This window comes from Nestor notabilis, unplaced genomic scaffold (genome assembly GCF_000696875.1).
Source record: "Nestor notabilis isolate BGI_N333 unplaced genomic scaffold, ASM69687v1 scaffold11606, whole genome shotgun sequence".
NCBI classification, from domain to species: domain Eukaryota; kingdom Metazoa; phylum Chordata; class Aves; order Psittaciformes; family Psittacidae; genus Nestor; species Nestor notabilis.
In genome coordinates, this window is record NW_009932406.1 from 3,141 (window position 1) to 17,620 (window position 14,480).

Below are 14,480 nucleotides of genomic sequence, written 5' to 3' on the forward strand. Positions count from 1 at the left end.
TTTTTTTTGACCTTTCTTCCATTTTTTTTATTTAATGGAAGTAGTAAAAAATTCTCCAGAAAATTGGATAAGATGTGAATCTAAATAACCATAAGCATGGACAAGATAACCCATGCTAACCCAACGTGAACTGTCTTTGAGCTGCAGTTACTCAGAGAAATTTGTCAGTTTTTAAACAGGCTGCATTGGCCCATGAATGAAAGCAGTGGTTTGAAGTGAATTCTCCTTTTTCTCTTCTACTATACAGCCATATATCATCAACTCTTCCATAATGTGTGGCTTCCCTTGAAATTGTTGACCTGCTGAGGAGAGAAAAGAAAAATAAATACTGTCAAAACCAGTCATCTGTAAAGATAAGGTAAGGTGGGAATGTAGCCTCAAAAATTAAAAGGGGAAAAAAACAGTTATGTAAAATAAGTGTGAAACAATGCCATTTGGGCACTACCAAACGAAACTTTGTTACAGCTAAGAATCATCCAGGAGATGGCTCATATTCAGATATCAAAGACACCAGGACCCAGAGACCGGAAATGAGCACAACAGTATCAGACCAGTGTGGTTTTACAGATCAGTTCCATTCTGCCTCTGCTCACCTTGCCTCACTTCACTGGGATTGCAGCGTCCTGTCCCACTCTTAAACCTACTGGAAATTTCCCCAGAAAGATGCAAAAGCCAAACGAACGGCATACTTCACAAAACTGAAAGGCAAAACCTATGGGGAAAAGTAGAAGCAAGTCTGACCACTTGTGCTTGCAAATTGCAATGTTTCTTTACCTTTTAAGTGCCTTATGAATCTGCCAGCAAACAGCCTATCAACATAAATAAAAAAGTAAGAATTTGAAAAGGGGTGCACTCAGAATAATGTTTCTTAAAGATTTCCATCCCACAAGATAGAAACAATTACCAGGAGTCATACAGCAAAGGGTAAATGGCAGCCTGAGTCTGGACTGACCAAGTGATAAGCATTCACTTCTGTTCTAACAGCAAGTGTTGAACTCCCACTAACTGCTTCTGCTGTGACAGAAATAGAAATGCACAAAATGTCAAGATCTTAAACAAAGCAGTCAGAGGTACCAATAAGGAAGTTAAAGTTCAGGCATCCAAATGAGAGTGATGCACAGAGAGCACCTGGCTGTCTTCTATTGGCCTTCAACTCTGCTGAGTGCATAGTTTGTCCCAGCCTGCTCTCTCAAAGGTGGCAAAAAGAAAAATACTTGAACTGAGTTTCCATTGACCAAACATGCACAATTTTGCTCCTTATCAGCTGCTGAAATCATGTCTTTTGACAAAGACTCTTTGAAACAACTAAACTGCCAAATTCAGATTTCAGTTTTGCAGCAAGGTAATGTTAGCAGGATGCAGTAGCCCTGTGGCAGCCTGCCCCTCCTTGCTTCCCTTCCTCCACAGAGGTGGGGGTCTCCTGACAGCAAGGAGCAGGACCCCATTCCCGCCTGGGAAAGGGGAGCTTCAGTGTAGTTGTGCTTCTCAGGCTGGGTTGAAATCTGAGTAACAGATGAGGTGAACAATTGCATCCAGCCTGCAGCATTTTCCAGCCTGTGCTGGAAATGCACACCCAGCCTACCTATTTTCTGCAGGACGTAGTTCTTCCTTGCTTCTACCCAAAAATCTTCTGTAAGAAAACTGTGTCCCGGGCAGTCTTTCCTCCCTTCTGTGCAAAACTCATTGCTTTTCGATGGTGGATGGAAAGGGCTCCTGTAAGCCTACATACTACAAGCGGCATATGGTGGTGTTGCTGTCGGTTTCAGATGATTGGGGCTCGATATCTACTTGCTGGGAAGTTGTGAGCTACGGTGACTGCTGCCAGGAGGGGAGCAGGGCTGCAAAGGTAAGAAAGCCCAAGTAGATCTCCAGTTCAGGGTTTGCCCGTGTATGTGGTAGCACACAGGTGCTTGGTGCAGCACCTTGCAGCCCAGCATAACTATGTTTGTGTGCCTGCTTTGAGTTCCATCATCCGCTTTTCACATCCTGGGTTTCTCACCAAGTTTCTTTCACTGTGTTTGAGGTCCTGCCTGATGTCAGAGACCACATGATATGAGTCAGAAGCAGCGATGAACAATTTGACTCTCACGTGTCTTAAGTGGTGTGTCAGCCTATCACTGCTTACTGTTTTGCTTTTGAATATTCATTTTCTGCTATTTCTTTGAGGAGGCACACACTCCATAGGCTGGCATAACCATGTGGAATCTACTAAGCAAAGCTAGCACTGCTAGCAACAGGCATACCAGTCTGCATGTCAGCTCTTCAAATTCATTGTGTTGCCGAGGGCAAGAAAGTAAGTGAAGTAAGCATTTTTCTGGCTCTTTTATTATATGGACTGTGACAATTTAGATGAAGGAATATAGTGTTTATTTGGAGAGAGTTCAGCTTCCTCCCCAGAAGAATTCATAGAATGGTTTGGATTGGAAAGGACCTTAAGATCATCTAGTTCCAATCCCCTGCCAGAGGCAGGGACACCTCACACTAGATCAGGTTGCCCAAATGTCTGCCCAACCTGGCCTTGAACACTGCAAGGGATGGAGCATTCAAAACTTCCTTGGGCAACCTGGGGACCAGGTCTGAAGGCACTAGAAGTTCCTTCTCCACCTGTGATTATTTAATATATAAAAACTAGATCAAGAAATTTTGCGAGTGATCATAGTTCATACTGCTCACCTAGAGTGTAACTTTCAATTTATTGCCTCTTACAGCTATAAATGTAATGAGATTACTACCACGCTGGTAGCACAAGAAGCCAGAAAGAAGCAGATACAGGACACCTGAACCAAACTAGCCAAAGGGGTATTCCATACCATAGCACATCATGCCCAGTATATAAACTGGGGGGAGTTACCTGGAAGTGACTGATTGCTGCTCAGGTCAGACTGGGTATCGGTCAGTGTGTGGTGAACAATTGTATTGTGCGTAATTTGTGGTTCTTGAGTTTTATTCCTCTTTTTCTCCTATTATTACTGTTATTAATATTTTACTTTATTTCAATTATTAAACTGTTCTTATCTCAACCTGCAGGATTTACATTCTTCCAGTTCTCCTCCCAATCCCATCTGGGGTCAGGCAGACATGAGCAAGCAGCTGTGTGGTGCTTAGCTGCCGATGGGTTAAACCACAAGAGGCTGACAGTGAGCATGATTTTACTTTATTTTAGATGAAATCTAAGCTATGAACTGCAAACCTAGTTTATAGCTGTCTGAACTTAAGAAGCAGAAGTAGTCAACTTTGTTCTTCTTGTTCTTTAAAAAGCTTAATATGTAGGTTGTTTGGGTGTTTTGTTGGGGTTTTTTTGCCTTTTTTTAACCTTTAGGTAGAGTCAGGAAAGTCCCACATCTTATACAGCAGAAACTAAAGATGGAGACATTAGTATTCTGTGGGTTCATTTAGCAAGTACCAATTAACAGGTTCCTGTTGTTCACTCAGAAAGTTAAAAACTTTGTTGCCAAGTTGCAACAAAGCCATGGCTAGCTTTGAGTGAGTGATACTGTACATGAGCAGTTTCTGATATTATAAATACTTTCATTCACTGGAAAACAAACTAGAGCATCTACTTCAAAGTGTGTCTGTCCTGTAGAATTTAGAAAGAACTCCTGGAAAGCCTGAACAAAGCACACTGAAATTTGTGAATACAGTGGATTTCAGTGTACGTTGTTGACCTGAACTGCTCTCTCCTACCTAAAAATTGTTTAGACTGTTTATATTCTGGAGCTTATACTCGCCATCTTTGAAATCTTTTTGAAAAACTAGAGCAAAATACTATAGTGCAACCTCCCCTGCATTGTCTTTACTTCCCTCTTAACTACTGGAATTAAATGTTCTTTCTTTCTGGTAGAATTCCTTTTTACTACCTTGTTAGTCATAACTTCTTTTGAAGCTTCAGCCCTCTTGCCTTTATACGCTCATGCTATTATTTTGTACTTGCTTTGAGCCAGAAAGGTCTAATCTCACTTTTTATATGGTTTTGTATCCATTTCCAAATCCCAAAGTTACTGGGGCATTCTTCCCTGCTGCTTTTTCTCTTTCCTGCTGCTTTTTCTCTGCCTTTGAGGTTTTAATACATTTTTTCAGCCACAGTCAATGCTTTGCCCAATTTAACCCAATGGATAAGCAGTTTTCCATTCTTTTCTGGTTGCAGTTCCCCTTGCAAAACTGTAGATTTCTGAATATTAAACCAAATAAATTTATTTTCTTTGAGGGTTGTATCTTTATTTGCTGTAATTTCAGTGAGTTTCACTTTCTTGTGGAAAGAATTCCCCATTAGATTAGGTCCTCTAGAGAATAACCTGTCCTCATCTGCGTGCTGAAAGCTGCTCTTTGAATGCCACTGTCATTATTTTGCTTCCTTCCTTCTTCCTGACCTTAGAATAAGACACCATCGCTGTGATTATTCAGATGACTCAAAAACAAACAAACAAACAAACAAACAAAAAAAACCAACAAAAAAAGACATTTCAATATAGAAATCCTGATTTTATTTGAAATAATCAACAAAATTACAAGATGTTTTAGCTTAGTGCTCCACTATGTTTATTTTGTTATTACAAAACTGCTCTCTGGTTGAAAGTCCTACAACTGCAGCAGCTTGAAAGCTGCTTAACAGAATGTCACAAATAGCATTTTTGGTTTTCTTACAGACCTTTGCTAGCTAATCTCTCCATGTGTGACAAACCTATTAGTTTGAAAGAGGAAGTGCTAAACAGGCTGTACAAAACAAATTTTTCAGTATCTGTGGCAGGCTTTTTGCTGTTGGCAGCCTCCATTTTAAAGGGAGTGGCTTTTTCACTTCATTTCAGTTTATCAGTAGGCTGACTTATAGTTTTGCCATCATCTGCCTCCAATTCATTTACATCTTTCTGCAATTCATTTACATCTTCCTGCAATGCATCCTCCAGCTCATAGTCTGAGACCGCTTCAGTGTTATCATCCCAGTAATCAGCTTCATATCTGTCCATTAAGTATTTCTGTGGTGTAATGTCATCATCAGGAGGATTCTTTGGTTTTTTCTTTTTCATTTTCTTTCGAATCTGAGAAAGCTGCTGCTCCTGCTTTTCTGTCCAGGCAATGCTTCCTGTATCTCTTGACACTTTCAGTCTTTTGTAGTCCATTATCTGCTTGTTCAACAGTTCATGATCAATACCAAAAAGATTAGACCGCATGGGTGGATCTGAAGATTCAGTTGCTGAAGAGAACAGTTTACTGTGGAAAGGAAAACAAATGATGTGGTTTTTTTCTCCCCGTATATATTTTAAGGGGCAATGCAATTTTGACAATTTGAGTAACACAGAAATAACCTGGAGTTTTCGGTTTTACTTTATTAATGCACTGTGTTCAGCATTGTCCTTCCTACATTAAGAAGGAAGAGATATCACCGAACCGTGTGTCCAAGGAAAGGCTGCATGTAAGCCTTTCAGCATGTCAACAGATTTAATGGGAGGAAACCAATACAGCAACTACATTCCAGAGGAAACTGCTTATTTCTGGGAAAAGGTGTGCACAGATAACAAGAGTGAGCACTGGACCTGGGAGCTCCAAGGAAGTTAGACTTCTCACAGCTATTCCAAGAAGTGAGAATCAGCATCCAAACACATCAGACAGATGTATGAATGACAGCATGTAGCACCTTAAGCATTAAGTACTAATGCTTACGCATTAAGTATGGATTTAAGTATTTGCACAAGACACAGAGAGAGGAAGATGGCAGGTGCCCTGTGGGCAAGTCTGTCACAACAGTGATTCCTCCCAGGAAGCTCTTTCTGATTTGCATCTGATGAATCAACTGTTTTGTGAGATGTTAAGGCACAAAAAGCATTTCCACCAACAGACTGCAGGCTGCTGGCTTCAAGAGCATCCAGTCCACAGAATCTAATGAATTCTACTAGAATTCAGCCCTATCCCTCAGTAGCCAAAAATCCCTCACAAAAGAATGCTAAATTAACTTACTTATTGTTAACATAGAAAGATTTGTCAGTAAATTTGTAAGTAAGTCATGTATAACAAATCAGTTTTATACCAGAAAAAAGTGGCCAAGGAGAGGAGTGCTGGTAAATGTAGAGGTTTTATCCTCAAGAGAAAATTACCAGCAAGAAACAAGTATTACTGCTGCAAAGTTTTTTGGTTTGTTTTGTTTTATTATAAAAAATACTTGATATTAGATTATTATTTAATATCAAGTATTGAATTCTTAGAAATTCTAAAAATATTTCCTTTATAAAGATACTAATACCAGAACAAGTACTGGATCTGAAGTAATGGATCTGATGACTATGTCACTCAGAGTATGGACAACAAACACAGCTGATTTCTAAGGCTGTGTTCTGTTATCACCTCAGATTAGTTGCCTCTGAAAGCATACACACTATGCTGTAACAATTCAGTCATTCTCCACAGCTTAACAGAGGTCCGCTTATATACGAGACTTTCCATATTTGCGAACCTGTGTTCTGCAGCAAGGTTCCTATGCACAAGAATCAATGACAAAGTAGCCTATGAAAATGTGTCTCCACTAAAATATGAACATAAACCTGAGCATATGAGATAAGAAATATTTTCCCTTCATTCTAATAAATGGGTGTAACTTTGGAAAAGAAAGCTTAAGCCACAAAATTAAATGTCATCCTCTACATTTAATTTCCAGGATAATTAGATATTAGTTTTGTCCTAGGCTATTCTGTAGCCTTTTCTGTTAATAAAAGGGCCCAACTGACCTCTTTAAAAGCTGAGATGCCTTTTCGGTAAGGTCTTGCAAAAAGGCACTCTCTTCTAATTTCCTCGTAACACCAGTTGCTGAAATCTGATATAACAATGTACACATCTAATTAAAATGTATTTTCTGTCATGTCAAATAATACCCAATCTAAGTTGGCCAACAGAGATGAAAACAGATACTTGTACAATTCTGACTTTTAAAAAAACCCACCTAGAATCATTCTGAGATGTTTCTTCTGCTTCTGGAGGTCCAAAATCAGCAATTGATAATAATTCCTCAATCTGTAAACACATGAAGACAATACATATGAAAAGTCCTGGATCAAATTTACTTTGTTCACACCTACACAAGAAACAGAAAACTATCCAACAGCAAATATTTTATTTTCCACGTTTGGAATATTGTCCATTCTTAAATAGTATTTTCCTCCATGTCAATAGAATGCTTGTATGTCTTGCCTAAGAAGTTTGTGTCAAACAGATTCAGGGATTCCTACAAAGTTTTTGCCTTTCATACTTTCTTAACAGTTGGCTAGGGATTGTGTGACTTCCTTTTTTTTTTTTAATTTGGTCTTACTTCAGTCTTAGAATCCTTCATAACATCCTTACACTGAGACTCTTTTCACTTCTTCCCCCTTTCTGCAAGTTTGTATTTCTGTTACCTGTAAATACTGAGTTCCCAACTCCCATTTAACATGGCACCTAACCAGTAAATGCTACAAATCTAGTATATTCAGTGCTTAGAAACTGTACCTAATTGTGAAAATTTTATCTCAATCAAAATTTTTATTTGCACTTTTCCTTACATTACTTCCCTTCTAATTGAGCATATTATTCTAGGAGTTGAATTGGATGGTCCTTCCTTGTCTTCCAATACTTAAAAATCAGATTCAGCTACGTTATTTCAAGCCCCGTTATTCAAATCTGCGGATTACATAAATCCTGACGCACTGCAAAGTCTGAAAAGATGGTCCATTTAAGTGCTCCCAAGTGCCATTCACTGACAGAGGTTACACAAGGAGAGGTTTTACTTGTCTTACATGGTTAACTTTCTTGATGTCTATGCACTGAACTTGAAGGTAATGCAGTCCAGGCATTTTCTCCAAAACTCTTCAAAAAGAGTAAGTGGGCATTTAACAAAGCTTGAGAAACAGTGAGTGATTAATGGAATAGGCCCCACAGTAACAGAATTGAAAAGCAGAACCTGCAGGAGTACATATTTGTACTTCCATCTATGTATGTTAATAATAGGGTAATAGTAATGACAGAGCACTTCCATAATCACTATTTGTGTATAATTTATTGTGCTGATTATGGGGAGCATAAGATCGAATATAAACAGCTTTCAGAAGCGTTTATTTCATTTCTGTTCTTGTACTTTTTGTTGGTGCTAATTCGGGTGCAAAGCATTTGCATTGTGGACCAGTACACTGGCACAAAACTCAGAATTTTTCTGAATACAGAAAGTTCAAACAGTTCACTGCATTTCCAGAGAGTCTGAAGCTCTTATTATCCCTTCCAGCTCTGCAAATACACGCTGCATGAGCCTGTAAGTCAGTAGCAGTAATTGGTTGTAATAGTAACACATCTAAGAATAAGGCACTTCAGGGTACAGAAATGTGAACACCCTCTTTCCAACTAATGTTCTTTCCATTCACGTCAACAGCTTCAGAAGACATTTTTGATGAAATTCTACTCATTGGTGTCATCTTTCTCGTTTGGAAATCTCTCTATTTCAGAGATCTCACTTCACACTCCTAATGACAGCCAGTTCCTAGAAAACATCATTATTCTAACAATATTTCAACTAGTTCAAACTATCAACACCTTGACAGAAAATGTGAAACATTAAAGACAATTCTAAAAGTGGGGAAAAAAAAAAAAAGGTAGTATGAGCGAGCTTACATCCTCTATGCAAAGATCTCCACTTCGCTAGTTGGGGTAAAGAAAAATTAAAAATCACTGATTACATTCAATGGAATTTTAAAAACAAGTAACATTTAAAATGTGGAAGACAGCTCCTTAAAGCTCATTTCTAAAATCATCTATATAAGGCAAAAGATAACTGCCTACCTTATACTGTTCCTTAAAATTGTAATTTAATTTTTTAAGATTTATTGGCCTAATGATCTGGCCTACAAGCTTTTCTGAAAACTTCACTTCAGAATTTTTTATACTTAGCATCAAAAAGTGTTCATGAGGCAATAGCTACAAGGATTCTTTTATATTCTTTCACGTTTTAAGCATCAGTCTTACTCAAGATTCTTTGCTAAAATGAAGAGGAAAGCATATAAACAAAAACTGCTTTATAATGTAGATTGGTAGAGCAACTGAACAACCAGCTCTCTCCATGTTCCTAAGCATTATGGCATGCTATGTCACCATGTTCGCGTATCACTATATTTGTACATTGAGTCAAAGATTATAATTACCTCTCTTACAGCTGCACCTTCTTTGTCTTTTACAAATACTACTGGGGGTATATTTCCTAAAATCTGCTGACTCTTCAGAAGATACCTGGCAAAAACACAGCATTCATCAATTTGAGTAAGAGAACAGCACCTCCAGGACAGATAAAATACTTTAATTCCAGACTACTGCAGATTTAAATATATGGTTTGCAAAACTTACAGTCTGATGGGTATCCATTCAGGTTAGTGCTAAGCAATACATCACTGTAGAATCCCCAACTCTGAATGTATAATATATAAAAACTACTAGCTGCAGATTCCACTGAGTATTGATGATAGGTTTGTCTCCTATATGCACAGGCTGGCACTTCATTTGTCTTCCTTATCCCTACTGTAGGGGTAAGAGCAGTGGGGGATAGAGCCCTCATAGCAGGGCAAGACAACTAGTCCTACATGCTAGCTGCAGGAAGGACTGACAGGGCTTCTCTCATTTTCTTCCCAGCCAGCAACATCCCTTCTCTGAGTGGAAGCTGTTGGGAGTAAGAGGCATTGTGCTAGAGCAGGAATTACACAGCCTAGGGAAACAGGGGGTAAGGAAATGGCTCTGCAAGTATGCTTCAATGCCACCTTCCCCACTGGGGAAGTCCTGATCCTCCAACAGACTGACTAGATAGCAGAGGGTAAGCCAAGGAAAGAGGGAGAGACAAAAATCTCTCTGATATCCTGAAAACCCACTGGACCCTCTGTCAAAAATGGGTAAAAGTATCATAATACATGGTAGTATCCCTTTTTTTTTTTTTTTTTTGTATCAGTAATGTGAACAGTTTCTGTAATGTCAATCATCCCTTCTGGCGGTCCAAATTGTCCCTAACAAACAGAATTGCCCAGTGAGTCTGTAAGGAATTACTTATTGCAATTGCCAGTCCTCCTGTGCAACATCATATTCTGGCCTACTGTCATGCACAGCATGTCCAGCCCACCATCACTAGTACAAGGACGTAAAACTTCATACAGACTCTCCTTTCTTTCAGCTCAGCCTAGTCCAATTCTAGGAAAGCACAGAAGCCAAATAAGCCAGCTGTGCTCCAACAGGAGAATTCACAGCTGGTCTGACACAGCCATCCTCCCCTGTGAGGCTCATCACAAGACATGCTCTGACTCCAAATATCTAAAAACCCAAAGCATCCTAACAGGTCAGATACAGATTGTTAGAAATACTCAAGAAATGGCATAGTACATGGCTATAAATTTATGAAGTGACCTAACTGTTTACCCCGTAGCAGTACCGTATACGTGGAGCACTCTTCTGCAGTACACTTTCAACATAACTTTCTTTCTCCATAGTAGCAGCAGGATTCCAGTACACACGACACGCTGAGAAGTTTGATGCCAGAGACACCTGCAAAAAGACAAATGTTTCTTTAAAATTATACGTATATAATTTTATACACACACTTCATATACAACAAAGTTTCTAATTCATGAATAAGCATACAGTGATCTAAACTGCATATGTAAAGTGTTAGGAGAATCTCTTCTTCCATCTCTGCTCTTAAGAACCATAATTACATGGTGCCTTTAAGAGTTTAACACGAAATAAAATTTACATTCAGTACCTGAAAGGACTTTTTTATTTAAGCAAGTCACTGCCTAACCTCCCCTTCAACTGAAATTAAACAGAGAAGTCTGCCAAGACCTGCATGTTACTGACAGTGCTCCATTTAGTCACCACAACAGTGTTACCATCACGAACTGTCCAGAATGACAATGTTCTAGAATATAGTTGAAAGTATACATTTCTGCTAAAGAAGGACCTGGTTTGTTGTCACCCATAATTTGATTTTGATATTGATAAAAAAGAGGACACTCTCCCTGCCACTGTAATGTAAGTACCTCTCCAGCTCTAAAGCCCACTGGCAACCTCCGATGCCTGAACCTCTACATCACTAACAGGTAATATTCATAGATGTCATACATGTAATTGAAAACGCATGGTGTACAGAGGTCAAAGCACACGTAAGATCTTCCTGAAGAATAAACTTGTGAAGCACAAATTGGATTCTGAAAGATTTCTGAAACTGTCATTCATCACATCTAGCGGTGTCTTACAAACAGGTTCTCATTATGACAGTATACTTGGCAAACTTCTAACAACCTATCTAGCTCAACCAAAGGAAGGAGCCAAGGAAGAGGGAGGAGAAAGCATAAACTACCCATTGGAAGGCACAATTCAGAGGTCATCTAGTCCAGAAACCAAAGCTTCAAACAAATAGGTATCTACATATATCACCAGAAAAAGACACTGCCATCAGAGTATTCCCAGGAGTGAAAACTGCATCAGTCTGCTACTGACAGTGCTACTCTTTCCTAGGGCAGATGGACTGTCCCCAAAACCCAAACTAGATACTGATTTTTTCTAGCATCTAATAGCTCCTCCCTTGGGAAACCCACCACTCACTAAAAAAAAAAAAAAAACAAACCACTGTGATCATTAACCAGCTGTTTCTACTGCAGGATCAACCCTCCCTTGCGTCTAATGCAAGCACACAAACAACCCCATCTAACTCAAGCCATTTCTTCATCATCACGAGTCATGTTATCAAGTGGATAAATGTTTGATGTATCAGGTCTGAAGCATGATTCTTATCTGTTACTATTATGTATATTTAACTTCTCATATGGAAAAAAAGTAAATTCTGATGGATTGCAGAAATGGGTTTAAATTTCAACATGGGAAGTTCAGGTTAGATATAAGGAAGAAGTTCCTTACTGTGAGGGTGGTGAGGCACTGGAAGAGGTTGCCCAAAGAAGTGGTGAATGCTCCATCCCTGGCAGTGTTCAAGGCCAGGCTGGACAGAGCCTTGGGCGGCATGGTCTAGTGTGAGGTGTCCCTGCCCACGGCAGGGGGTTGGAACTAGATGATCTTAAGGTCCTTTCCAACCCTGACCATTCTATAAATCTAAGATTCTATTTCTTTTGATAATGGAAGTAATGATATCAGACCAGAATCAGCTCTAGAATAAATCAAGACTGAGTCTCAGCCACATCCTAGCGCAGCACAAACTTTTCCTAAGCAGTACACAGTTACAATAAAATCTGTACTATATTTGAAAGAAGGCTGCTTCTTTCCCTCCCTTGTATTATAAATTGTTTCATTTACAGCACTGAAAGTGTTGTGGTTTGCCTACACCAGCCAGTATTTTTAGGTGCAGACATGCCATCCAAGTTAGACGAGCAATCCTCAAAGCCCTGGAGAGAGAAGTACCGTATGAAGGATACTGCACATACAGAGCCAAAAGATTCACCTTGCCCAGGTAATTTTAATCACATGCCTGAAGACAGAATGAATTCAGCTGGCAGAAACATCCATTTCAATCATAAATGACAAACCCCTTGTCACAGATACAGCTATGAGGTGCAGTTTGTTTTTCCATGCTTCTAAGTCCGTCAAGCTTTTAAGCCAAACACAGGTAACCTTAACAAAACCACAAATGTAAAAGAAAAAACTACAGTGAACAAGAATGTGGAGACTTAGTTCCTGAATCAGAGCTTTAACGTCCCTTTCAAACCCATGAATTATGACAACGATAGCTACAATTAGGTACAAATTCTAAATCTTTCTGTAACCTTGCTTGTCAATGCCATTTTCTTAGGCTTGTCTTTTTTTTGAAGGAAGCTCATGCCGCACTTAAGTCTTCTGCCTGTATAGTGATGCTGGTGAGGAACACAAGGAGGTATCAACTTTCACAGAGCTGCATGGAAAAGACTCTGGGAAAAATACACTCACATTGGCAAAACCAGGCTCCTCTTTCGGAAAGGGCAAGGCAAAGAGTACATGTCTGAATAATATAAAATGAAAAGTCATAATAAGAGAATCACCATTTAGTTGGCCTAAGCTGCATTTGCATTATAGTGGCAAAGGTCTACTAAGCCAGGTGCACAATGGCAAAGTTCTCCTAGTCTGCAAGATGAATCCACAGCCTCATCTTGTTGTGCTCTGCCACATCAGAAGCCATGCAGTAGAACTCCTGCACGCATCACAACACCCAGAGTTGTTCCTTTGGCCTGCTATGCCAACCTCCAGGCATAGTCAGATAGGCTCAAAACAAGTTGAAGCTTTGGCACTTGCCTTGCAGATTTCCAGCTTAAGATCATAAAGTTCTTGATTAACTTCACAGGTAGCCATCATCTCTGCCACAGCTTTATGAATAAGACCATTCAAGACTCTGAGGCGTATGTTATCTTCTTTCCTAGTTTTTATCTGTTCAGCTTTCATTATGGACGCCAACGTGGTTGGTTTATACATCTTTAAAACAAAACAAAAACTCAACACATTAATCCATAGTTACAAACTTGTATTTGTATTAAGCATTTAATACACAGGTTTTTACACTTAGAATGCCATTACTGCAGCTGTGATGGTTTATATACGTCTTATGTATCATATGGTTCAATGAAGAATATTTCTGTTCAGAAAATCTTCACATATTACAGTCATTACATGTATTATAGTCAAGGTTTCTTCGTTTATTTATTATTTTTGAAGCTAGTTACACAGGTCAATAAATCCCTTTTTTAAAATACAGCATGCATTAACTTGAAAAGCACTATCTGTTTGAAAAGCAGACATAAAAACTTGTTTTCCATAAAAGTAAAACTAATCTGGTACACAGAAGTTTTAATCCGGATCAGTTCTCTGCTGTAGGCTCAAGAGCATGCAAGGGACATGGTTTAGGGGTGGACTTAGCAGTGCCAGGTTAATGGTTGGACTTGATGACCTTAAAGGTCTTTTCCAACCTAAGTGATTTTATGATTCCAAGACAGCATTGGTTCTGGTGTGAATGAAAGATCAGCACAGAAAAGGCAACAGCCATGGGAGCTGAATGACTTCTCTCAACATCGATCCTGGCATATCATAATGAAACTGGAGCCCTAGTGTTCATCACACAATTTTGCTATTTCCACCAGAAAATGCTTTTCCCAAAGTCAGACACAACCACAGAAGCACAAGCGTGTTCCTCCAGGCACAGAAAAACACAGCACCTTAAAAGCTTACACTTACCATTTTAGATCCCAGGGTAGGGCTCTCACACCAAAACTTCTTTCTTTTGGGAAAAGGAAAGGAAATCAGCTTTATCTTTCAGCAGCCCAGGAAAACAAAGGATTCCCTGTGTAATTAAAATGCCACCCACCTGAAAGCACACACCACCACTCAGGTTTTCATGCCCACAGGTAGTTTTCCCCACAACAGTTAGACTAGGGTGTGCCGCCGGGAGCAATGCTCCCTATCCACGGCTGAAGCTGCATGGAGAGGCGGGGAAAAGTATCACAGAATGGTTTCGGTTGGAAGGGACC

At 39.4% G+C, this 14,480-nt stretch overlaps 1 protein-coding gene across 1 annotated transcript; it reads right to left on the minus strand.

The window, feature by feature from the left end:
* Positions 1–4,793: 4,793 nt before the first annotated feature.
* RBFA (ribosome binding factor A (putative)) lies at positions 4,794–14,230 on the minus strand (the record flags this gene model as incomplete). Its single annotated transcript, XM_010016378.1, has 6 exons — positions 4,794–5,205; positions 6,926–6,996; positions 9,147–9,231; positions 10,412–10,524; positions 13,255–13,431; positions 14,188–14,230. Coding segments are annotated over 6 exons (901 nt in total), but the record flags the coding sequence as incomplete, so codon positions are not given.
* Between the last annotated feature and the right edge of the window lie 250 nt (positions 14,231–14,480).